General features: G+C 40.2%; 1 protein-coding gene across 2 annotated transcripts in view; it reads left to right on the plus strand.

The window, feature by feature from the left end:
- Positions 1-27,209, plus strand: part of GNAQ (G protein subunit alpha q) — a 287,167-nt gene that overhangs the window by 94,331 nt on the left and 165,627 nt on the right. Inside the window, exon 2 of one of the 2 annotated variants that reach the window (XM_060014594.1) lies at positions 7,709-7,893. In XM_060014594.1, coding sequence (XP_059870577.1) covers positions 7,709-7,893 — 185 coding nt within the window. The remainder of the gene's footprint in view (positions 1-7,708; positions 7,894-27,209) is intronic. The other variant, XM_060014595.1, reaches the window with a different exon arrangement.

Below are 27,209 nucleotides of genomic sequence, written 5' to 3' on the forward strand. Positions count from 1 at the left end.
TCTCTGAAACACATCCCGAGGCAGAAGAGAGTGAACAGGCACTCCTGGAGGAGGAGAGGTCTGGGGGTGCAGGGGAGGTTGGACAGGTTGGCTCAGAGTAACCTTTTTGAAGAAGTTTGGCCTGAAAATTCATGTAAACTTCCTGTTCTTCTCCAAACTATACTGATGTCAGTTTGAAATGTTTTAAATTGAGATATAATTCACATACCATAAAATCCATCATTTTAAAGTGTACGTTTTAATGGCTTTTGGTATATTCGGAAGGTGGTGCAGTCAACTGATGCTAGTTTTTCATACATGGAGGTTTACAATGAACACATGATGGTAAAATGGACATTCTAAGAAAATGCTCCTGTGTGTTTGAGTAACCTTGCAAGCACCTTACCCAGGAGGGTTTTACTACTTCGAGAAGCCCAGGACTAGATAATCTCCCTCTCCCAAACATTTTCAGTAGATTGCATTTTCAATGCATTTTGCCTGTCTTTCCTTTTAAAAACAACTTAACTGGATGAGAGTTATTATTCATAGTCCTGGTTACTACTAACCTACTCATCTATTCAGTTTCCACTCACAGTTGGTGATATTAAATTCAGTTAATTTCCGTGCTGCATTTTAAAAACTGTCTAGAACCTTCTTCAGCCTTGCTGGGGGTAAAGAGTCAAGTATTCCCAACCCTTGCCCTTAAAGCACAGTCTTTAAAGGAGTGGAGGGACTTCCCTCATGGTGCAGTGGTTAAGAATCCGCCTACCAATGCAGGGGACACAGGTTTGAGCCCTGGTCCTGGAAGATCCCACATGCCGCGGAGCAACTAAGCCTGTGTGCCACAACTACTGAGCCTGCTCTCTAGAGCCGGCGAGCCACAACTACTGAGCCCACGTGCCACAACTACTGAAGCCCACGCGCCTAGGGCCTGTGCTCCGCATCAAGAGAAGCCACCGCAATGAGAAGCCCACGCACCGCAAGGAAGAGTAGCCCCTGCTCACCACAACTAGAGAAAGCCAGCGTGCAGCAGCAAAGACCCAACGCAGCCCAAAATAAATTTAAGAAAAAAAAAGAAAATTTAAAGAAGAGGAAGTAATGGTGACTTTGGTATTAGAGCTGTTCAGTTTCACAAGCAGGCTTCCAATTTAAGTGGAGGAAAATGGGCGGGAGGCAGAATACGTGTGTTTTTAAGTATATAACCCAGAATGTGGACAACACACGGATTGCATTTTGACACAGTGTTATTAAATCACTTTTATCTCAGTGCTATTAAGTCTTTGCAGGTGTGGGTTGGTTGATGATGTGCTTGTGGGTAGAAAATTCCTCCTTGAAATTTCTGGTTCTGTTTTATCAAAGTTTATGTGGAAGTAGCCCAGGTTCAGCTTTGGTGGTGCTGAGATTCCGTATTTTAGACTCTTGGCCTAAACCAATGGACCTTAAGTACACATACTTGGATTACAATTGAGCTCCTTGAGACTAGGGTTTGTTCTTAGCTGCTCTTTCTCTGGGTGCTGGCCAATCAAGAGGGCAGGGGCATTTCGCCTGAGCTTTCACATTAATTAAAGGCTTCAGATGTAGACTTCTGATGGTTTGACAATATCTCCAAATACAGTCATGAAAGGCACTAGAAGGAGAAAACGAATATATTCATTGTATTCAGCTTTAAATACCACAATTTTTAGAACTCTATTTGGGCATTTCTTCTTTTTCCTGGGTGGGAGCCTAGAAAAAGTGGCAGTGGTGTGGGTCTCCCTGAGCCTGTAAGAGGCCCCGAGAAGGTCTATTTTCTGACTTTCTCTCAGGATAAAGGGAATGAACCCTTGAAGTTCCTGATAGTGAAGTGTTCAGTGATTGTTTTCTAGGGGCCGTGTGTGGAAATGGGTCACACCGCGTTCTTCAGACAGTGACAGTCGTAACTGACATTTTTAGTGCGCTGAGCAGTTCTTGTGTATATGTGGATTGTGCTTCCCAGCCCTTTTGATAAAAGTGTAGCCCAGGAAGCCAGCTTCAGTGGGAAAGAAGGAACCATCGAGTCCATGATTGCTTTCAACAGTAAATGACAATTCATTACCATTAAGAAGGTAATGTAGGGCTTCCCTGGTGGCGCAGTGGGTGAGAGTCTGCCTGCCGATGCAGGGGAAACGGGTTCGTGTCCCAGTCCGGGAAGATCCCACATGCCGCGGAGCGGCTGGGCCCGTGAGCCATGGCCGCTGAGCCTGCACGTCTGGAGCCTGTGCTCTCCTAAACTAACTTCAGTAAAATAAATTTAAAAAAAACAACAACATGCTGAGCAAGAAGCCAAAAAAAAAGAAAAATTGTCCTGCTTTTAGAGATTAATTGGAGGGAACTAATTACAGGCTGCATCTTGAGAATGGGCCGAGTAATCAGTGTAAATGTATAGATGGTTAGTATGAGTAGGATACATAGAATAAACATGGATTTGTGGTAGAAGCTGTACGTGGAAATCCTCTTGTACTGAAAAGATCTTGGCAAAGCCTAAAGCATCAGATTGTGTGTGTGTGAGAGAAAGCGTGTATGTTGAATGTGCCACATATTCTAACAGCTTACAGAGTGTTGCCCTCCACAGTAGGATATTATATAAATTCATATTTGTTGTTTGGCCTGATGGAAGGACATGTGAAGTGAACTGGGATTGCTCTCTGTGGCTTGTCCTGATCCAGTGGGTAGGGAAGAAAGTATCCCTCAAAATCAATTACGCATGCTAGATGAAGTGGCCTTTTTAAATAGCATGATTTTTTTAAAAAAATAAATTTATTTATTTTTGGCTGCATTGGGTCTTCGTTGCTGCACGCAGGCTTTCTCTAGTTGCGGCGAGCGGGGGCTACTCTTCGTTGCGGTCCACGGGCTTCTCACTGTGGTGGCTTCTCTTGCTGTGGAGTACAGGCTCTAGGTGCACAGACTTCAGTAGTTGTGGCACACAGGCTCAGTAGTTGTGGCTTACGGGCTCTAGAGCGCAGGCTTAATAGTTGTGGCGCATAGGCTTAGTTGCTCCACGGCATGTGGGATCTTCTCGGACCAGGGATCGAACCTGTGTCCCTTGCATTGGCAGGTGGATTCTCAACCACTGCGCCACCAGGGAAGTCTCAAATAGCATGATTCTTAAATAGTCTCATTTCTGGGTGTTTTGATGGGCTGGGGTGAGAAAAGGCATAGTACTTAAACAAAGGTACAAATAACTTTTCTAGAGAAAATTTTCAGCCACATTTATAGAGACCAATGAAGGAGAAAAGCAGGACTTTTCTGGACTCACATCCTTGTGTGTGTGATGCTTGTTATTAAATAATATGATTGGAGATATATTCAAATTAGCAAAGACGGAGCCTCCCACCCCCTAGATTTAATGTAAGGGCTCCTTCCTAGATTTGATTTTATCAATGGCTTTGATAAGATAGTAGATTTGTAATTCGTTAGGTAAGTTAAGAGTTACTTATGCTCTCTGCTGTGAAAAGAGATCAGCCAGCACTGGATTCACAAAGCAACCTACTAGTAGAAGTCTGCTTTCTTTCATTCAGAGATAAAGATTGTGAGGTCTCTCGTTATGCTTTCCATGTGGCCTTAGGAAGCATCATTTTTATAATTTGGAACAGCTGGGGGTTTGTTTTATTGTTACAGATTTGTTTTTTCAATTCTAATCCTGAGTAGATTTTTTAAATGTCCATTTCTGGGACTTCCCTGGTGGCTCAGTGGTTAAGAATCCGCCTGCCCACACAGGGTACATGAGTTCAAGCCCTGGCCCAGGAAGATCCCACATGCTGCGGAGCATCTAAGCCCATGCGCCACAAATACTGAGCCTGTGCTCTAGAGCCCGTGAGCCACAACTGCTGAGCCTGTGTGTCACAACTACTGAAGCCCGTGTACCTAGAGCCCGTGCTCCACAACAAGAGAAGCCACTGCAATGAGAAGCCCGCGCACCACAACGAAGACCCAACACAGCCAAAGTATAGGGGGAAAAAACCCATTAACATGCATAAATTAAATGAAATAAAATGTCCATTTCAAACCCTGAGAATATTGTACAAGTTTATGAAAAGAGGAGAAGAACATGAAATTTGGCTTACACATTTGTGAAGAATTGTTAATTTGTCTCCATGACAGAACTCTTTTCACGGAACAAAGAAGCTGAGTTCTTTGCTTGGTTGATGTTTTAGTCCATACTACAGAATAATACTTTGACTACTTTTATCATTGTACCTATAACATTTGCGTTACACAGATTTTCTCTTAAGTGAAGCTTGCCTTCACTTTGAATTTGCTGCATTTATACAATAGAATCAAAGTGTGAGTATTAAATTTGTGAGTAAAATTTACCTGGGAGGGATGGCCAGTCTTGGAAGATGGTACCAAGAATCAAAATGGGTCCCTATTAATTGAAGTAGTATTCAGAAATTCAGAATTAGGTTTAGATGGATGAAAGTTGAGCGTAGTCAAAGCCAGGTGGAGACATTTTTAGAGTGCGGGCAGTGAAAGTTAATTATCCTGGATTTGGGCAGCCATGACTGTGGAAGTATTGCCAAACCAAAATTGGGCAGCTGAAGGCTAGGCTCGAGCTCTAGTGTGGCCAGTTACCAGCCGTGTCATCTTAGCTCAGATGCCTCACCTTTCCAAGGCCTTTTCTTTTCCACGAAATGAGGAAAAAAAAAATCTGTCTCATAGAGTTTTGAAAGGATAAAATGACAGTATATTTAAAAGTGGCAAAGTATAAAGGGTTGAACACAAATTTCTTTTGGTTCCTTTATAAGAGAGAGGATGTTCAGGTGGTGGAGATGACTGACTGTTTCCTCTGTCAGGATTGGAGATCAGTCTTAAAGTGTGTGTTGCGGGGAGACAGGTAGGCTCACGTGTACATACTCTGGGGGACAAGTATTAGATTTATTAGTACTTTTGGGGGCGGGTCAGGAGCGAGCCCTGGATTCTGGTTTTGGGCTCTGTCATCATGATTGGCTTCCAGAAGAGTGTTATAAGAGTGAATTAATGACTAGAAAAAAAGCAGCAAGATTCATAGAGAAAGGGCAGAAGAAGAAGAGAGGGTACTTCCATTCCCTTGCCTTCCTGTTCCTTCATTTATTAAGCTGCCCATGCTGTCCTTTGGCTATTTCTGCCTGTCAGGGTCTCAGCAGGAAACAGATGGCCTACTCCAGCTAGGTGACTGAGAAGAGTCTTGTTCAGGGACTGTTTAAAAGGTGCTGACCAGGTTAGGTGACCAGTGAGGGCTAATGAGTGCAGTAACCAGGGGCCAGCGAGGTGAGGGAGCAGGTACAGTCACCCAGAGGGGGCCACCCAGCAGGAGCTGTGGCCTTTTGAAGGGGACACAGCATATCTGTGGTTCCCTTGCAGGGAGCAAACTGGGGAAATAGATACACCTTCCTCATTCTCTTGCTCTCTGGTCTCCTCCTGGTGTCTCCTATGGACTAAACCCAGGAAGACCGAGCACAAGAGAGCTGTTGATGTGAGATCCTTCCCAGTCAGCCTCCCGGGGCACCAAGCAAGACGGTAAAATGGAGAGAGAGGATCCCTGGGTGTATCTGAGGCAACAGGAACATGTCTTACTTTGGAGTTGATTTTTGGATTCTTTTTTGTTTCCTCCTAATCTCTCCCCATTTCATTCTTCTTGGGTCCCGTATTCCACCTATAATCGGAGTCTTCATTAGGGTGATGTCTAGGGGCTTAATTAGTGTAGATCCCAAGAGGGGCTAAGCATTGACTGCTTTTGCCCAACACGGCTTAAGTGACACACAAGCCAGTGTGGTTTAAGATTTCTTCTTTTACTTTCTTGATTTTATTTTGAGAGGGTAAGTATATAAAAGCCTCTCAGCTAGGAGGAGGCCTCTTGCTCGATTCTCTTTCCTTTTCTTTTCATACCATTAACCTCACATATTAAGATTTCTTCTTGTTTTTGGTGTGGAAAAAACTGGCAGAGATTCTGATTTGATGATTATGTCTCTAGTTGGGCCCTCAGAGCAAGCTGTTGGTTCTGGGATAAGGATAATAAACAGAGAAGCGATTTAGGTCTTTTGCTTCCATACTTTGAATTGCTCAGAAAGTAAATATACTGGTTTCTTTCTATAAATTGTTGACTAGTAATGAGAAACAATTTTGTCGCTTTTAAAATACTTTCTGGGTTTTTTCCCCAGTATTCATGGATGGGATTATAAGAAGTTCATTTTTAACTCCTTGGAATTAATCTTGTTAAAATGGGTTGATCGCATTCACATTGCAGTGTTAACTTCATACTTCAGGGAATTCCGGGTCACTTTATTAAAAGTCATGTGAAAATGATAAAGGAAGTGTTCATTTTATATTTCAAGAAGTTGCAGATCACTTTATTAAAAGTCATATGAAAAGGATAAAGGAATCGGTGACCACTGGACAGTGGGGCCAGAAATCATCTTTCACTGTAACTATGTGAGGCTTCTGTGTTTACCAAGACATCTGTAGTCATTTAAGAGTGCTTCTATGAAAGCTGTAATACTTATTTGAAATTTTCATGATTGTTTATAAAGATAATGAAATCCAACCACCAGAAAAACCAAACAAAATTAGGACAGATGTTGTATTCCTAGTTTTTAGTTCTCCTTTTACACCTTTTTGTTGCTGTTGTTGTTGTTTTAATGCCTTGTTGATAGGAAATGGCAATGAGGACGCTGTAGTCATCCTGTGTGTTATTATTATATTCTTCCATGTTTAATATCCAAAAAACTTTTAATTTTTTCCCCACATTGTTAGGAGAAGACAAAGACATTTATTGTTTTGGAAATTTCAAGGAAATTTGAAAGTGAGTGGGAGATACTCAGAAATGAAGTTACATACTCCCAAAACCACTTATATTTTAAAAAATGAAGTTTTTAGATTCACAGTTTCAGATTCACTATAGAAGAAATATGTTGTCATTCAGTGAAATGATCTCATGTTTCCATTTTTCCTCCTCCCCACAGGCGTTTGTAGCTTTGTTATGGATTATCCTCAGGCTTATGGTAACTGAAAAGGAATATTGAAGGGAAAAATGAGAACACAAAAGAAAAAAATCCAGTAACAGTAAATTTCTGTGTCATAGTTAAGAGTAGGCAGAAGGAAGGAGAGTCATTGTGTCTTCTCTGGATTCAGCGGTTCCTTGGCATAACTCAGGTGACCAAAGCCCCCGGAAATAAATACAGTTGATACTTGCTGTCCTGAAAAATGCTAATTCTTATCTGGGTACTGTGTTCTCCACATACCCCATTTTAAAATAAGAGAAAATGTCTAGAAATTTTCAGGCATTTTTGTCTTACCACACTCTGATCAGCGTTTGTGTGAGTGTATTGTCATTTTCAGATCCAAATCCTGGCTAAATATCCCAGCCTCCTGGAATCATTTCAGACATTCTCCAGGGAAGAGAGCTTTATCAACTGTTCATTCTGTTCAAACGGTGCTATTTTTATTGTGTTTCATATAAGATACGTGGTTACAAATCACTATCAAAATTCCATGCTGAGCGGCTTCCAAAGAGGTGACAGTGTTTTGTTCTTTTAAAGCTCATCTGCCTCTGAAATGGACTGTCACTCCTCTAATTTTGCTGAGTGCTCTCCATAGGTGGCATTTCCCCCTCTGGTGATGCCCCTCTCAGCAGGCCCTTGGAGATGTCACGTCCAAGGCCTGTTCCTAGTTTAGTTGTCTGGGAGACTGTGAGAAGGTCTCATGGTCTGATGAGCTGCTGTTGTTTCTCTTTCAGGGACAGGAGAGAGTGGCAAGAGTACGTTTATCAAGCAGATGAGAATCATCCACGGGTCGGGCTACTCGGATGAAGACAAAAGGGGCTTCACCAAGCTGGTGTATCAGAACATCTTCACGGCCATGCAGGCTATGATCAGAGCCATGGACACGCTCAAGATCCCCTACAAGTACGAGCACAATAAGGTAGGCGGAGCTCCTCCTGGGAAGAGCTGGGATGTGTGGTGGCTTTTTTAATGGACGTTTTCCATCTCATCCTACATGGGGCTTTCAATGGCTCAACAAGTTGTTTATAACTGGTTTTTTTCCTTAAGTCTTTAAAGTTATAGCTATAAAAAATTGGAGTTGTATTCTTAGTGATATCACCGAAGGACGTTTGGATATTCAACAATAGATACATGGATGTTTAAAATGTAGGGGCACACATTACCTTAAGAAGACAGTTTGTCAGTTCAAGACAAATTGACCCAAGTGAGGGGATTCAGATGAGAAGCAGTGGCCTTGCTTCAACCTCCCACTCTTTGTACTCCTTTGAAAAAAGAACAAAAACAGCTTAAGACCATTCTGTCCAGTTTAATTTTGGATTTCGTGACTTCCTTTCAGTAGTACCACAGGCTTAATTTTATTTGAAAATAGGCCCATCTGTCACTTCCAGTAACCTTTCAAACGTTTCTCTGGAGTTGTATTAGAGTAATGGAAACTTCTAAAATCACTTGAGAAAGGGTTAGGGGGAAAAAAAATTTAATTTTTAGCTTTTTAGAAAACAAGCAAACTTTCCCAATATTCAGCATTTTTTCTTACTTGAAATAGAAAAAAAAAAAAAAATCATTTTTTTTATTCAGGTGAAAACAATTGCTGTAATTAATCACCCTCCAAATATTATAGCTACATAATGCCCAACAAGGTTGGTGCATCTGAGGGTATCTCCAGGTTTGAGTTTATGCTGGGAGTCTATAAGGGAAGCGGAATCTATTTGGAATTTGTAGAAATGTCTTCCTGTTAATCAATCAGTATGTCTACTGATGGATGTAGTCTTTGTTCCTTACAACTTGTAGATGCTGATCTTATAATAAGTTGGTAAAACCTCACCTTTTGTTTACAAAACATTACCTTTGCACCTACATTTATTTTAGGACCTTTAGTCAGAACTTGCATTCTCTCAGTACTCTTGATAATCTACTCTTGAGGATATTTCCATATACCAGTATCAATGAGTACTAGGAAGAAGTTGGCATGCCCAGTGTGACTCATTAACTGAGATGTAACTCACAAACATGAATCATAGGTAAAATAAAGCAGTTCTCTGTACCTCCGCTTCTGCTACCATTTAGAAGCTTCTCAATATTCAGATCATTTTCAAATCGGGCATTTCTTTTTGGGGGGTGGTTCTCTGAAATCAACTGGCTGCTTCTTATCTAGTTGATACCTTCACAGTTAGTTTTCTGATGGCAACGAGAGTCTCTCCACAAATAACCCTCCCTGCTTTTACTCTCAAGAGTGAAAAGATCTGGGTAGGTTCATGGGAATATGGTACCTGAGTCAAATGAGGCTGCCTGGATATGGAAGCAGTCTGAATTTAAAAGGATCAGGGTCCCCCCCTCCCCCAGCCCACCCCCCAAGAAATCTCAGTGTAACGAGTTTCTGAAATAGGTGGCATGCTTGTTTTGTTGGAATTGTAAGACTATTTTGTAGAAGGAATTTTTTAAAATGCCAGTGACTTTTCCAATCTACAGTTGGTTGATAACATGATGATCTGATGAATTCTGTCTGAGTTACCACATGTGTGGTATAATTGATGTTTGTTTGTATATTTTACATATATACATACATATTGCCAGTTTACACATTAAAGTATAATGCCATCTCCTTAATTATACCAAAAAGTCATCTCTTTCTTGGTGCTCCAGAAGAATCCTTCAGGATCTTGCCTTGGTGTTAAATTTTCATGTGAAGATCATTCATTGTACAGACACACAGATGTAGAAGATGATGTGGAATTTGTGCCCTATTCATAGAACACATTGAAGAATGCTTAATGTGTGTTATTTGAGCTCTTTGTATCAATTCTAGTTAAGCAGACTTTACTGTGTTGGATACCGTTCAGTTAAAAATCAACATCATAAAACATTATAATAATACAGATTTTTCTGAGAGATCATAATTATCCTGTGAAATCTTCCCACATCTCTTGGTTACTTAACATACTGCCTAATATAGTGACTGACATCTGAATTCCTCAATACGTTTAATTCCCTTTAGTTCATAATATAGATTACATTCACATTTGCTCCATTTTCTCTACAACGTGTATGAATTTTAAAGCATCACCCTTTGCTTCCTCCATTAACTTCCTGAGCTCCGCTCCCTCCTTGCCTTTGTTAAAGCTTATTAAGGAAATAATGTCGTCTGTCTCCTTCCTGTTCCACCCAACTGCCGATTCCTCCTCATTCTTCTCTGCTCCCCCTGTGGTACTAAGTGATCCCACCCTCTTGCAGAACCCATACTGGAGTATTGATAGTTGCCTAGCTTGTATTAGTTATGATGATTTGGGTATTGATCTTATTTTCCTGACTAGTTTCTAGGCTCTTTGAAAGTAAATCTTGTGTCAGTTCCATCTTGGAATTATTCATTGTCCCTGGCGTTGTATCTTGTACACAGTAGGTGTTCAAAAGGTACTTGCTTTATGAATAGGTAAATAATTTGTAAGCTTAAACAGCTGAAAGCCTCCCCTCCTGTCCCTCACCATTGTTGAAATGATTATTCAAATCAATAGATAGCTGTTGATACATAAGGGAATAAATGCAATGGGCTGTCAGAGAGGCAGAGAAGGTTAACCAGGGCTAGGCAGAAATTTGCAGTCCAGAAAGAGGCAAGGGCCGAGCTGAGGGAGGGGCACTTTGGGGAGGAGGAATGGCTAGAGTAGATGTTCAGAAGAAGGTATGTGCATGCAGTGTATAAATTGGCCAGTTTCACTAGAACAGAATTCCTATAGAGGAGAACTGAAGAAATAAGAACCAAAGGAAAAAAAGGCTTAGAATGTGCTTCTGAAAGCTTTTGAATCCAGGCTAAGAAGTTTGAATTTTTTATTTTCTTATATTTATGATACCTACTTAATAATAATAATATTTTATGTCTTGGTTAGAACTTCCTACAGAAGTTTCTGGTTACAGTATGCTCTAATATTTTATAAATAGTTTAAAGGACTTGGTGTGCATTTTATTAGCAATTACTTGGAGGCAGTGTGTTGTGATTTGTATTATTTTGTGACCCTAAAGATATAACATAAATAACCATTTGGTTTATTAAAAAGCTTCTTTGCACCTACTGCCACATTGGCCATAATCTACGGTAGTAGCATTAATAAAAACAAACATTTTCCAGTATTGTCCAGCCTAACTTTTGTTCTTGCTTCTAAATTCATATATTTTGTAAAGGAGAATGTAGCTTACAGATGATATGGCCCGTTCTTAACTGAGGAATTGTTCACAGTTTTGTTTGCTGTGAAATTGGTCTAGCTAGGGGACTGCCATGCTGAAATATTGGAATTTCTTTTGCTCTTGTGTAAGTGTTGCTACATTGAATTGAGAGTCTCACTAGTTAGCTGGGGGCTGGCACAGTGGTCAAGGGGAGTCCAGGCCACAACCTCTGCCCCAGGTAGTGGTGTTGCATAGCATGTCTCTTCAGGGCCCTTACTCAGTGTTCCAGGGATCTTCATTTCCAGGGGAGCTTGTAATAAATTGCAAACTTTTACCAAAAAAACAGATTAATTCCTCCCTGGGCGTGTATCCACTATCCTGTTTTTGGACTTTCTTTCCCAAACAAGTAATATTTATAAGTGAGCTGCTTGAACTCAGCCCAAGTAAGAGAATGTGTCTGAGGACTTCTTCTGAACACTGTGAGCTCGGGTTTATTTATTTCTAAATATTACTTTGCCTTTTTCCTAAACACAAGTGTTTGATAGCTGATGTTGAAAGGGATCAAATATTTGTTGCTTAGTCAAATCAAAAGATCCATTTAAGGCTCCACTAGGTGCAAGGCATTCAATGATGAGACAGATTACTCTGTCATTTCTTACTTTCCAAAAGGTACACTTTTCATCACTATTATTTTATGCTTTCCTGTCTTATACAGGCATACTCTTCTGATTATTCTTTGGGCCTTGAAATCAGCTCAGTAAAATTTCTATGTTAACATGATAAGAACTGTCTTGAGTTACAGCTTGGGGAAATAGATCACAAGCTTTTGAACTCCTGATTTTTATGTACTTACTTCCTGTGTCTGGTAGTTGGCATTCTTCCTGCTTTGCTTGTTGTTGTTGTTTCATATACACATGCCTTACTTTTTTATTCGATTGCAGATTACCTTACAGTGAGCAAGCTTCTTGTTTTATAATTTGTTATCTCCCCCACAAGAAGCCAGGAATGTTGTAGGAGCTTTTGTTCACTGAGTGAATCACTCCAGTTAGCAGGTCCTGGTGTCCCTTTACTGTTGGCTTATCATTTCTGTGAACTGTGAAATCCAGGTATTACAGCAGTTTCAACGTATTGAAAGGCCTTTGCTCCCTTTGCCAATCCCAGGAAGAGAAAAGAATCTGATGAATCTTCAAGACAGTTATTGAGTAGAACTCAGCCACATGCTAATGTTCGGTAGACACTGTCCCCTCTTCTAGCTTTTACTGTTAGACCCATAAGTCCTGATGACCAGGGCTCTTCTAGCACCTAGGCTGCAGCTGCCTTTGACCAGCCAGCCAGCAATTTCCAGGCCCGACTCCTGTGTTCCCCTCTCTCCTGGGGGTGGAGAGGTTGAGGGGACATGTTGCAACAAATACTTCTGGTCCTCCCAGAACCTTTCCAGGAAAGGACGTGTCACGGGGAAAGTACCTGGTTAAGCACATTTACAGCCTTCTGAACTTCCTCTGCTTCCTGAGAAATCTAAGCTCCCAGAAGCCATTTTTCAAAAGACAAATGTAGCCAAGATTCTGGAGGACTTGCCAACTTGTTCCTGCCTTTGATCAGTTGAACAAGAAAATTACTGTACTACATTTTTCAACATGAGGTAATTTTCTAAGAGACTGATTTCAATTTAATATTTGTCACCTGTATGATAAGCACATAATAAAGGCAGACCTTAATCAGTATACGTCGGTATCTGTGCCTCTGAAGAGTTGTTTCAGTCAAGGTTCTCTGCTTGCAAGCAACAGAAGCCAACACTGGCTAACTTAAGCGGAAGAAGAATTGATGGGACTGTGAAGTCACTTGGAGAATTGAGGAGAAGCCGAAGGACTAACTCTCGGAAGCCAGGACAGGTCTGTGGAACTCATCTGAGAGAAGCATGAACTCTGACCGTTTCCAGTCTTCTGTCACCCCATTCAGGATTCAAATTCCTGGGAAAACTTGCCTGATTTGTCTAGCCCGGCTTCCGTGCCAGCTTTGTAGACAAGGCTGGGCAATTTGATTGACAGTCCCTGAGGGAAGTCTGGGTACAGTTAGTAGAAGAAGAGGAATGATGCTGGCACAAATCACAATTATCCACTGCAAAATCATACCATCAATTTAAAAACTAAAATGACACATGGATTCTCTATACATGCAAGCCCTCCAGTTTTGCTCAGCATTCGCTAAGCCTGTGCTAAAATACAGTTTCTTTTTCTGGCATTGTTCAGGGTGGGATATCGGGGAAGGTTGGGAGGTTAGTGGTATAGCAACAGTTATAAATGAAGTGAGTAGCTGAGTTTGAGCCAAACCACTGAATAACTGAATAACCTTGGGATTGTCACATTTCCTCCCTATGCCTAAATTTCTTTACTCTCTAAGCCTGAATTTCCTCATCTGTAAAATGGTACAGATAATAACAAGATATTTCAAGGGCTAAATAGATAATCTATGTGAAAATGTCTTGCAAATGAGAAAAAGAATGTTTGGAAGTTATTATAAGATGAATTTGTCATCATGGAGAGAACAGATACTACTTATCTTCCATCTTAATTATTAAGACTAAAACAAACAGACAATAGCTTAAACAGCATGACCAGATTTAGGAGGTATCTAAGGAAAACTTTCCTCAGAGTGACAGTCATTGAAATGGGATACCAAGGAGAGAAATCTCCTTATCTGGATGTGTTCAAAAATAGAATGTATTTTTAACATGTGAAATTCTTTAAGGCCATTTTGCTGAAATAAGACCAGGGATGGACTAGACAACCTCTAAAATGCTTTCCAGCACTAGTGTTTTTTCATGCTGATTCTCTGATTCCAAAACCCTAACAAAGAGATGAAGCTGTTGTTAAAGTTATTTGTTATAATTTAAAGCTCCTACCATTTTTGAACATTGTCCATTCCAGAGTACTTATGAGAATTAAAAAAAAAGACAATTAAAAACAGATTTGCTTTGACAGGGGTCTCTAGCCCAGTGGGGATTTTTCTTTCTTTGCATCTCAGTCCCATAAGTGATTACAATATTTATGTCTGTGTACTTTTTTTAAAAGAAAAACAGTGTTCAAAGTTCAAAATCAGCTGCAGGTTTTGTGGGTGTTAGTAACGATAGTTATTTTAATTGGGTTGTTGGCTTCTGGCCACCAAAGACAGCCTGTACTTTTTCACAGGGAAACTTTCTACTCCTGCTTCTACAAATCTTTGAGAGTTTTCTTTCTAATAAATAGTCTAAAGGAATCTAGAGACTTTTCATGACCCACTTGATGTGTCAACCACCTCTTTTTCTGAGGTTGGTTTACCCCTTTTTCCTTTCTCTCTAGGACTCTTGCTGGGGAGTTGATCAACACGGATTCTCTAGTAACCTGTATCAGCTTTCAAAATCCCTTTGTGTACTTTCTTTTCTCTTTTAATGTCTTGCAAATATGTCCTAGCCATGTTTTCTCCTCACTTTATCCTTGTTCCACTGTAGTTCTTTATTCTTTTTATGCCCATGTCAGCCATATAAAAATAGAAGATGAATTTTGTAATCCCCTTTTCTTGGCTAAAATTAATCCATAATCCCAAGGCATGCCGTATCATTTATGCAGGATGAGTTATCTTGAGTTCATGTTCATCAGAGGAGAACTCTGAAGCAAGGAAAGACTTGAGCAATAGACGGAGGCTGATTTCTTTTCTTTTTTTGGTAATTTTTGTATACAGAAAAGTGTGCACATCATTAGTATTGTCCATGTATTTTTCCATTGTGAACACATTTGCATACAGACCTGTTCATCCAGATTACCATGACCAGGAATTCAGAAGCCTCCTTGTGCTTCCTTCAAAATACTCCCAACCCCGAGGGGGGACTACCATCCTGCCTTCTAATAACATAGATTAGTTTTTGAACTTTGTATGAATAGAAGCATACAGTATAATACTCCTTTGTGTCTGGTTTATTTCACTCAACATTACACTTGTGGAATTCACCTGTTGTTACCTCCGTTATTCACTTATTCTAATTGCTGTTTAATAGCAGTGCCCCATAGAACTTTATGAAAGTGGTTTATGTCTGTACAATATGGTAGCTATTTGCCACATGTGATGACTATTGAGCACACGAAACGTGGCCAGTGTGACGGAGGAACTGAATTTTTACTCCACTTAATCTTTTAAATTTATATTTACATGTGACTAGTGGCTACTGTATTGGACAGCACAGTTGTATAATATTCCATTTTATGAATACGCTACAGTTTGTTTATATATCCTGTTGTTAATAGAAATTTGGATGTTTCTGGCTATTACAAATAATGCCAATATGAACATTTCTGTACCTGTCTTTTGGTGAACATAAGCATGTATTTCTTTGGGTTACGTACCTAGAATTTGGAATTGCTGAGTCAGAAGGTATACATCTGGTCAGTTTCAGTACGTGGATACTACCAGAGAGTCTTCCAGAATAATTGTACCAATTTACACTTCCACCAGTTACCTTTGAGAGTTCTAGTTGCCCCATATCCTTGAAGACATTTGGTATATTATTAGTCTTTTTATTTATTCTGGTGGCTGGATAGTAGTGTCACACTGTTGTATTTATTTGATAAGTAGGCATGTTGAGCACCTTTTCATATATTTATTAGCCATTCGTTATCTTTTTAAAAATACTTCTTCCCTTTTTTTTTCCCTATTGGGTTGTCTGATTTCTTACTGTTTCCTAGGAGCTCTTCATGTATTAAGGAATCTCAGTTGAGTAAATGTATTGCAGATATCGTCTCTACTTTGTGGCTTGCTTTTTATTTTCTTTATAGTTCTTTAAGTGAAAAGAAGTTCTTAACTGTAGTATAGTCCAGTTTATCATTTTTTTACCCTTTTGATCCTTTTAAAGTAATCTTTGCCTGCTTTAAGGTTGTTTAAATAATCTGCAGGTTTTTCTTCTAAATTCTTTGTTCTGTTTTTTACGTTCAGATCTACAATCCATTTCAGATGGATTGTAGAGTATGGTGTGATGTGGGGGGGGTCAGGTTTGATTTTTTTCATATGGGTATATAATTAACTCATTTACTGAAAAGACCGTCCTTTGCCCAGTGCAACGCAGTGTCTGTCATCTTTCATTTTGTCACTCAACAAATATTTACTTAACATTTCCTATATGAAAGTCAACATAAACCAATTTGGCTGTTTTTAAAAAAGAAAAGAGCAAGTGCTCTAAGGAACATTACTGATTAGTCCAAATACACGTGAGAACTCTGCTAAAGCAGTCTCCCTCTAAATCCCTTTCAGCTGCTCAGAGCTTGGACGTCTGTGGACTGACAGCCACCATATAAAATACATGTGGCATAGTTTAACACATTTTAGTAGGAAGTTGTGAATCTGGTCATTTGGCTGTTCTCAGTTAACTCCTGGCAAAGCATCACATACATACTTTCCTTCTTCTTTTAAACCACGTAATGCATGATTTTCCCCTTTAATTTTAAAACAATGCATCTATTTTCAATTAGAGAGTCAGAATCTATTTGTTGGAACCAAAGAAAGTGAATGCCTAATGGAGTTTGAGGGATCTAGTGAGAATATGAGACATGCTAGCATTTTTCTTCCTCATTCTCACACCACTGAAGAAATAATTTCAGTTCTGGACTTTTTGCTGTTGTTGACATTTAGGGTGGGGCTTGCTTAGGGTTTAGCAAAGTGGCAGTTTTGCTTATCTTGGTCACATATATCAAAGCCTAAAATCTTCTTGTTTCTTGTACTGTGTTCTTCCCCATATTGTTTACCCCAAATCGCTTATACTTGCTACATAACTGCTTTTAAATAGCATACTGTTAATATACTATGATTTTCATGAATATATGTGCGTGTATCCAAACATGAGCATCCTCAAGGAAATGTATCGATACTTAAAAAAAAATAATGACAGTTTTTTGTCACGTTATATTGTGACACTTTCCTCTCAAGGGGTTAAAAAATTCTCCACTTAAAGCTGTGATCACTAGTTTTGATTGATTCGTTGTAAACCTATACTTTGAACACATTTATTTTCCTGATTTTATGTTTCTTAAAGTGTATTTGCTAAGAAGGTAACCTTTAAGTTGTTGCCACCACTACTTTGTAAGATGATTTTGCAGTTTTCTTACAATCTTGTGTTATTTGTTTAAAATGAAAAATGACTTAGAAAGGACTGGCATTACCAGCCTATATCAAGTAACTTGATACCACTGTTGAGATGTATAAGATTATAGATTGGTTGGTAGGTTATCTGCTTCTTTCAATGTACGCACATCCTCTGTGGTAAAAAGCATAATGGTTTTGAGCTAAAAAGCAGGCTGTCCTGACTGTAGCAGACATTGGCCTGTCTGGGAGGTGGTGAACAGTTCTTGAAATGGTGGCTCTGTGGTAGGAGTTTGGCTGTTCAGGTCATCGTTCTCCTCATGTATTTTGGAGGCACTAGCCTGATCTTCTCCCTCAGGCTGTGCTCATGGCAAAGGGATAAGAGTGTATAGCTGTTTGGTTAGACTGCACTGCAGCCAAACCCTCACTAAAGTTGGGTGCTAAAATACTTTCGGATTCAGTAATCCTTCAATTGACCTTGATCCTATATTCCATATTGTAATGGAAAATTTAGTGTTAGCAGTGCTTGTCAGAGTTTTAGGAATTTTGGCTTTAGCAGGGCCAAGGGCAATGTCAGTGAGATATTTGGCCAAGAATTTGATATTGGCATAAAATGGCCAATACCATATACTTTGCTGATGGTCTGTGTAGATGTCGAGTGGTGTGTGCCCAGCCATGGGGGAGAAGGGCGGCCTGAAGGAAGCGTTGTCTTTTTCTTTGTGCAATGACACTATCATTTTGCCAAATGCTATATGAAGATGAGGTGCCTTCTAATTTGCATATAGCTGCCATATAGTCCGACGGCAGCTTTGGATCATCCAGAATGAAAATGAGGTTAGGGATGGCGATTTTATATTCTAGAACAGTGCGACTCAAACTTTAAAGTGTGTGCAAACCACATAGAGATCTTGTTAAAATGTGGATTGTATTTCAGTGTGTCTGGGGAAGGCCCAAGATTCTACATTCCTCACAAGCTCCCAGGTGATATTGAAGTTGCCTGAAGTAGAACCATCTTTGAAATAACTGACTGTACCACTAGAGGCAATATGAAATCATCAATGGGCTAACTTTTAAGTAAAGATCCCAGAACTGATACATCTATGGGATTTCAGCCGAAGGATATTCAGCAAGTTACAGACTTTCTAAGCTATGTCTTCCTTATCTGAAAAGTGAGGATGATAATGTTACCCACTTTGTATAGTCGATGTGGGCATTAATGAGAGAACATAAAGGTTCATTCACGTTTTTCCATTAGATATTATGGAAAAACTGAGAACAAACTTTTTGATGCAAACCCAATTGATGCAAAACTTTCAGGATGGTAACATCAGTATAGTAGTGCCCACTAAATGGTTGTTGTCAAATTCTTCTCAGAAAGTTTTGGGTAAGGGGAAACATATGGGCCTTTGGATAAACTGCAGAATGTGTAAGAATAAATTGCTGATTGTTTGAAGATGTTGAAGAGGCTATGACACAACAATGAGACGTGAGTCATTATCAGGTACACCAGTGGTTTCCAGGAAGTGGTGGCCTAGACTGTGATAAGACCTAGGACAGCTGGTCTAGAATGTAAGTAACGGTGGCGACCCGGAAGGGGTTCATGATCCATGTTACTGCTGGTATCGAGGAGCACTGACTCTTTCCTGGTGGTCAAGGTATCTTATTGTCTTGACTCCAGGGTGTTTGCAAGTAAGGGGGGGCAGCCAGTCCATTGCGGAAAATGGAAGTGGGTGGGGAGGAAGGAAAAGGGAGAGAAATAACCTTTGCCCAGCAAAACCAACCAACCAGTTGAACAAACAAACCTGGGCCCAACACCATGTCAGGTATTTTATATGCTCAGAAGTGTGAGGTGCAGGTAGTATTCTAATTTCACAAATAAAAAAGTGTTTAAAATGTGTGTCTCAAATCACTCCAGTTGCAAGTTTATGGGCTGGATTTTAAAATCAGAGTTGGGCTTCATAATTTCCAAAAAGCAATGCTGTACTTGACTCCATAAACACCTTTGGCACCAGGACACACATATTTAAGTCCCTTATGAGAAAGAGCAGCTGGAGTTCTCTGCGGCCTCTGCAGCCGTCCTGTCCTCCCACCCTCTCTGTCAGGGCCAGAGGCAAGACTGTGCTGCTTACAGCTGTGTCTCAGTACCTAGCACCCTGCCTGACCCGCAGTTGGAAGCAGTAAATATCATAGAATGAATGAACCAAAATCTAATGGAATGGAGCTGATGGTGTGATACTACTATTATCGTGGGCCTTTTAAACTCTTAATTCTTACAACCATCCATTTGACTTCTGTTTCCCGACTATAACTTTTTAATTACCTCTTTATATTTTCGATTAATAGCATGGTTATTTGTTTAGCAGTTAGTTAATTTTAAAAGCTATGCATTTTTCATTTCTCTTAGGGTCAAAGGAAGTATTAGACATGTATTTGCTTATGGGGACTTGCAGTCTCATTAGAGAGAGAGAGAAGATACTCAACAAAATTACTTAGTTCTCTAATTTTCAGGCAAGAGAAAGATTTCTGCATGAAAGCATATATATTTTCCTTTTGTGATTTCCCTTTCTTTGTCCTCCTTCCTGTCATTCTGGGTGGTGCATGTGGTGATACATCTGGCACTATTGGGCATCTGTTTGTTTTCTAACAGTTGCCCAGGGAGAGATCTTTTATGGGAGCCCAGGAAGGTGTCTCAGCTGCTGCGCTCCTGGGCTGCCAATAGGTCTTGATCTAGACTACTATAAATGATGTAAAGATACAACTCTATGGTGAGCTTCGTCACAAATCAAGAAAGTGATTGGAAAGCTTATTCAGCAGAAAAATCACTTGACTATGAATTATAAAGCACATAGTTATAATACGTGAACAGAGCTATAATATGTGAAATTAAGAAATCTGGTTGAGTGTTTTCATAAGGACCAGATTCTTTCCCCCTCCCCCTTTTCCCAAGTGGAAATACATTGATTTTTATAAAAATAAAGGTAAATGTGCTCATTATAAAAAGAAAATTTAGACAACACATGAAAGCAAAGGAAGAAAGTAAAAATCACTGTGAACATTACGATACGTAGACATACTAAAATTTAACTATGCACATATAAATGTAGGGTCACTGTCCCTTATCCAAAACTTTGTGGGCCAGATTGTTTCTGCATGAAAGTTTTTTTCTTTTTAGATTTTAGAAACATAATATGAGAAATATACTATATATTTTGTAAAATCCCCATTGAGGTATGGGATAGGCCCCTGTAATCAAATACATTAACATTTCAGCAACAAAGTATACTAATATTTATAATTAATGGAATAAAGACTCTAAATATTCTTGTAGTAGATCACGTTTTCCCATAAATGCATCACAAAAAACATCTCTCAGTTCTTGGAACTTTTGAGAATTCAGATTATAGATAAGGGAGTGAGGACCTGTATATAAATACTGATTGTTTTTATTGGCTGTACACCACACTTCTTTTCTGACCTGCTTTCTCGTTTGTGCCATATTGAACATTTTTGCAGGATAAATTGTTAGAAATGGAATTGCTGGGTCAAAGTGTGTACATATTTTTAAGACTTTTGGTAAAGATTGCTAAACTGGCATCCTGAAAGATCATACCAAATTTCAGTGTAGGGTCTGAGTACGCCTGTTCTTACCACATCCTTGCAAATTCTGCATTGTATTAATGTTTTAAGTTTTGCCAATCTAATAGGCAAAAGCCTTATTTTAGTTTACCTTTTTCAATACTAATGATGTAGTTCTTTTCCTAAGTGTTTGGCCGTAGAGTTTCTTGTAGATTCATTGCAGAGGTTGGGGCATTTTCAAATCAGTAAACGGAGACGATCATCTTACGATGTTTTCGGAGGTATTAATTATGTATTTCAGGTATGATCACTTGCAGTGGTTATTTCATTTAAAACGTGAGTGGTGGTGTACAGCCAGCATCTCTGTAGGGGTCAGCAAGCTGTAGGCCAACTATGTGTCTAATCCCCGACTGGCTTATTCTCAGATGTGGCTCTGAGAATGTGTCTCATTCTCAGAGTGCCCCCTTGGTTCTTTTAATCTGGACAAGTATGGTAGTGTCTACAGTGAGGACCCTTTCAAGGGTCATTTGGATAGAAATTTCCTGAATACAGAAGAGGTACTGAATGGCATTCACACCTGAAGGGTTTGGTCTGAAATCCCTTTAAGCACATCATCAACCTGTAGGTGAAAATAAATGAGGCTGTGCCCTTTGGCCCTGTGTGCTTACCTCATATGGTTTTCTGACAACTGTAAGGTAGTACAGCCACACTTACTCTAACGGAGGAATTTTGATGTTTTTATCCTTTCATTCTGCAGGATCTAAAAAGATTTCCCATAAGTCTGAGACGGTGTTTCTCAGTTGTTGGTAACCAGGTCCAGAATCACCTGGGGAGCTTAATTACCATGCAGGTACCTGCGCTCAGGCAGTAGAGACCTCATCCAGCAGGTCTTGGACTGCCTTGAGAACGGTAGCCCAGCTCTGAGTTGAATCAGATTATAATAACAATAGTAATAATCATAGAAGTGATTTTTATACTTGTAAGTACAGGTATTGTTATCATAATGGCAATAGAGATAATCATAAAAATTCTTATTAATGGCACTGTTATGAATGTTTTAAATATGTATGATAACTCAATATTAGTCAAAGTTCCACATTAAATGAATGAGGAACTTTTGGAGTCACCATCCTTAATATCTGATCATATTTTATTTCTTGGAGATGGAGAATGAGTACTTGAAATAAGGGCCATTCTTAACTTTTGAATGTAGAGAACACAAATATAGGCAGCATTTTTTTAATGATAAAGAAATTTTCAGAAAGAGATTAGTTTTCTTAGTTGAGCAATGGAGTAGTACAAGCAAACTAGAAAATTTCGTATTGACACGATCTCACTCTTCTGTAGTTTATTAAAGTTTGCATTTCAGGGCTTCCCTGGTGGCAGAGTGGTTGAGAGTCTGCCTGCCGATGCAGGGGACACGGGTTCGTGCCCCGGTCCGGGAAGATCCCACATGCCGCGGAGCGACTAGGCCCGTGAGCCATGGCCGCTGAGCCTGTGCGTCCGGAGCCTGTGCTCTGCAACAGGAGAGGCCACAACAGTGAGAGGCCCGCATACCGAATAAAAAAAAAAAAAAGTTTGCTTTTCATTTCCTTATAGTTTGTGTGTGTGTAACTTTCTTTATTGTCTGCTTTGAAGTGAACCTGTATGGAATCTAGTTGCTTCCTTGGGGATCCTGTCACAGACACGTTTGTGAACAGTTGATGCAAGAGAGCAGAACACATTTGCATCAGTTTCCAACACGTCCATACAGTTCAGCATTCTGGAACAAAGAGACGTAAAAGAATGTTAGCCACGTTAATTTGGGTCAGCCCAGGAGACTTGCTAATTATGCGACCCAAGCCCTAATTATGTTGTGAACCTTGTTCTTTTTTTTTTTTTTTTTTTTTTTCTTTTGCGGTACGTGGGCCTCTCACTGTTGTGGCCTCTCCTGTTGCGGAGCACAGGCTCAGCGGCCATGGCTCACGGGCTCAGCCCCTCCGTGGCATGTGGGATCTTCCCAGACCGGGGCACGAACCCGTGTTCCCTGCATCGGCAGGCGGACTCTCAACCACTGCACCACCAGGGAAGCCCGTGAACCTTGTTCTTAAAACATAAGCAGATGTGTGAACTTCCATCAGCTCCATCACCCAGATCCCTTTGTGTTCTGGAAACTGATGATTTATGGTCCCCACAGTCAGCTCTTGACTCAATGAAAAGCAAAGGTATGCCCGGCTGATAGGAGAGAGCAGGCTCTCTGTCCTGGTAGAAGCAGGGTTTATCACTGATCTTCTGTGCACTTGATCCAGCACATGTTCACTCTCTCAGGGAAGGGGGCTTGGCGTTAGCTCAGGTCAGCAAGTCTGAGCTGGCTTGCCAAATTACCCAAATAGATATGGAAAGTCAAACGTCATCCTCTCACTGTCCTTGTAAGGGCGTTTACATTTTGCCTTAAATTTGAAAATGATTTCACAGGGTGGTTTAGTTTTGTTTCGTTTTGTGTCTCCCTAAAACATGGGAGATATATGTAGCCTGGCTCTTACGCGTGAGGAAACAGGCACACAGGTGATGACCTCCCCGAAGTCATACAGCCCTGGAGCTGCATTTTGAAAAATGACAATTTACTTTTGGACTTTTTTTTTTCTCTCTCTCTCTCAACTTTTAAAAATAAGGTATACTTATTTGTGCGGTAATGATGGGTTTGGACTAGAAAGGCCAGTGTCAGATTATTTTGCTTCCCACGCTTTGCACTCCCAGCTTCTCAGAGGGTGGGTCACTTGCCTATCTGTAAAGCAGATAGAGGCTGAGTGGAAAGTCACCTTTAGCCTCTTGGGAAAGGGGAAGGAATTATCATTTAGTAAGAGCTTTACTCTTATCGGTCTGTTTGTCCGATACCAGACAGGTACCAGATGTCCTAGGAGCTCCCTCTAGGTGTCCCACTTTATTCCCCACACTGTGCTCTCCCTTCCACAAATAAGGAAACCGAGGCTTTGTGAGATGAAATAACATTCAGTGCTGCCAAGTGGATACGTGACATCTCTAGACAAGTCTAACACCCAGGCTGCCTGGCTCTACAGCACAGGCTTTTGTCAGAACTCCTCAGCCGTCAGCCTCCATCCTTGCTGGCTGCCCTAGTCTTGTGTCTGTGACCAGGCCTGCTTAGATGGCCTGGGACCTGGGATGCCTCAGACCTTAATCTTTTGTGTCCAGTCTGCTTCTCATCTGTAAGTGCCTGGTTCTACCACCCTGAGTTGACCTGCCTCCTGTGACTTCCGACCCGCATTGCTCATGGTAGCTTGCAGCCCTTGTTCTGACTAGCTGAGATGCTGGCCACTCCTTCCTGGCCTTGCTCCTGTCGCCATGTAACTGGCCATGATGTCTGCCTGAATATTGGTGACAGCTACGAATTTTGCTTCCTCCAATGGTTATGAACTGTGCGTGATACCAAGGTCTGGGCCAAGTTGCAAAATAATTAAAGCAGAAACTCCAAGATTGCCTGCTGAGGTGGTAAGTGAAGTAAAAGAGGGCTGTGAAATAAGTTAACTCCGTTACCATGGCTCATGGCTAAGAAGCCAGGCTGGCTAATTGGGAAGCATGTGTACACACTCTGGGGCCGCCATGGAAAAACCTGGGTGAAATTTCACAGTCTCTATTCAAATTGATCCTCTTTTGTCCAGAAAATAAATTGGTGTTCGTTTTTCTACCCCAGTTTAGATCTCGTAAAACCCAGTTCTTGAGTCTCAGATCATTATATATCATTGTCATTGATAACATTTTGTGGATTCTTGATTTTTTAAAAAAAAAAAAATTTAGATTTCCTTTATTATTTTTAACATTCTTGCTTTCCTTTTTTTTTTTTTTGGTAATTTAAAAGTAAACTTTTTAGCTGATGTGCCACGTCAGACCTACTGTCTCATCTGTTACTATCATAACCTGTTAAGGTATTCCTCTCAATGGTCTTTGCACAGCAAAGTTTTTTTTATCATGGATATCTGCAAAAGGGATGAGATTTTAATTAAGGAAGATGCTAATGCAAATAGTCAAAGTAATATTATTGACAAGGATGCTTGATGAAACTTAGACATATACCACAGCATGAGAAAAGGATATTTTTCATCAGATGAAGTATATTATTTGGAAATGAATTGTGATGACAGCAAGTAGAAAGCAAACAGGACATATTTTCTGTATATTTGGAGCTGCCTTAGGTATAAGAAATTCTGAGAGAAATTTCATTTTGCTTCACCCAATGAGTTATAATAAATTTAATTTAAATTTAATCCTAAAAGGTGGGTATTTTTTTAATTTTTGAATTTTGTTTTATTTTTTATACAACAGGTTCTTATTAGTTATCTATTTTATCCACATCGGTTTATACATGTCAATCCCAATCACCCAGTTCATCCCACCCCCTGCCACTTTACCCCCTTGGTGTCCATACGTTTGTTCTCTACATCTGTGTCTCTATTTCTGCCCTGCAAACCGGTTCATCTGTGCCATTTTTCTAGGTTCCACATATATGTGTGAATATACAATATTTGTTTTTCTCTTTCTGACTTACTTCACTCTGTATGACAGTCTCTAGATCCATCCACGTCTCTACAAATGACCCGATTTCATTCCTTTTTATGGCTGAGTAATATTCCATTGTATATATGTACCACATCTTCTTTATCCATTCATCTGTCGATGGACATTTAGGTTGCTTCCGTGACCTGGCTATTGTAAATAGTGCTGCAGTGAACATTGGGGTGCATGTGTCTTTTTGAATTATGGTTTTCTCTGGGTATTTGCCCAGTAGTGGGATTGCTGGGTCATATGGTAGTTCTATTTGTAGTTTTTTAAGGAACCTCCATACTGTTCTCCACAGTGGCTGTATCAATTTACATTCCCACCAACAGTGCAAGAGGGTTCCCTTTTTTCCACACTCTCTCCAGCATTCGTCGTTTGTAGATTTTCTGAAGATGCCCATTCTAAGTGGTGTGAGGTGATACCTCATTGTCATTTTGATTTGCATTTCTCTAATAATTAGTGATGTTGAGCAGCTTTTCATGTGCTTCTTGGCCATCTGTATGTCTTCTTTGGAGAAATGTCTATTTAGCTCTTCTGCCCATTTTTTGATTGGGTTGTTTATTTTGTTAATATTGAGCTGCATGAGCTGTTTATATATTTTGGAGATTAATCCTTTGTCCGTTGATTTGTTTGCAAATATTTTCTCCCATTCTGAGGGTTGTCTTTTTGTCTTGATTGTAGTTTCCTTTGATTTGCAAAAGCTTTTAAGTTTCATTAGGTCCCATTTGTTTATTTTTGTTTTTATTTCCATTACTCTAGGAGATGGATCAAAAAAGATCTTGCTATGATTTATGTCAAAGAGTGTTCTTCCTATGTTTTCCTCTAAGAGTTTTATAGAGTCCGGTTCTTACATTTAGGTCTCTAATCCATTTTGAGTTTATTTTTGTGTATGGTGTTAGGGAGTGTTCTAATTTCATTCTTTTACATGTAGCTGTCCAGTTTTCCCAGCACCACTTACTGAAGAGACTGTCTTTCTCTATTGTATATCCTTGCCTGAAGGTGGGTATTTCTAACCCAGTTTACTGATAAAGAGCCTGAAGTCAGAAAACCTAGGTAACGAGGCTGAAGTTGCAAACGTACAGGGAAGATGGATTCAAGACCAGGATTCTAGGCCAGCTGTGTGACGAGTACAGGGGTGAGTGTACCATTCAGTGAAGGACACAGACATTTCCTGAATACCGAGGGAGTGAAGTTGAAGAGAATACCTCCGGTGGGGAGCGGGGGGTGGCGATGACTGGAAGGGCTCTGCCAGATGATATTTGCACTGGGTCCTGAAAGATGGGGAGGGTTTTGACAGATGAGTGAGAGTGGAGGAAGGTGATGAGTAAAGACACAGAACAAGAAAGTACAGGGCAGTTCTGGGGAAGCTTTGAGGGACCAAAGACAACAGGGTGGGCAGGTTTTATGGTAAGAGTTGAGGCTGGAAAGATGCAGGGGAATCAGATTGTGAGGAGGCTCCTCGGAATTCCAAATTCCCACTCCAGAGATTGATTTTAACTGCCATGGGGCCACCCAAATCCAAGGGCAGAAAGAGGAAGTGATGAGAGTGAGTGTTTTCAGAATACAAGGTGGGCTGGAAGTGTGACAGGTGGCGGTGTCTGGAAACAGGAGGAAACCCTGGGAAACGGGGTGATGAGAATCGCAACCAGGACGAAGGAACGCACATGGGGAGAAGTGGCAGCCTTGAGGCGGAAGCCAGATTCAGTATCTAAGCAAGTTTGGTTTTTTAGCTTAAGAGGAGACCTGAGGGTATGTGTAGGTCAGGGGAAATTTGCTGGTAAAGAGCACAACTATTGACAATCTGGAGAAAATAAAATAAACAAAGCTCTGGAGAAGCATCGCTTTGAAACTATTAGAAGT

The sequence above is a fragment of the Delphinus delphis genome, chromosome 6 (genome assembly GCF_949987515.2).
Source record: "Delphinus delphis chromosome 6, mDelDel1.2, whole genome shotgun sequence".
Taxonomy (NCBI): Eukaryota; Metazoa; Chordata; class Mammalia; order Artiodactyla; family Delphinidae; genus Delphinus; species Delphinus delphis.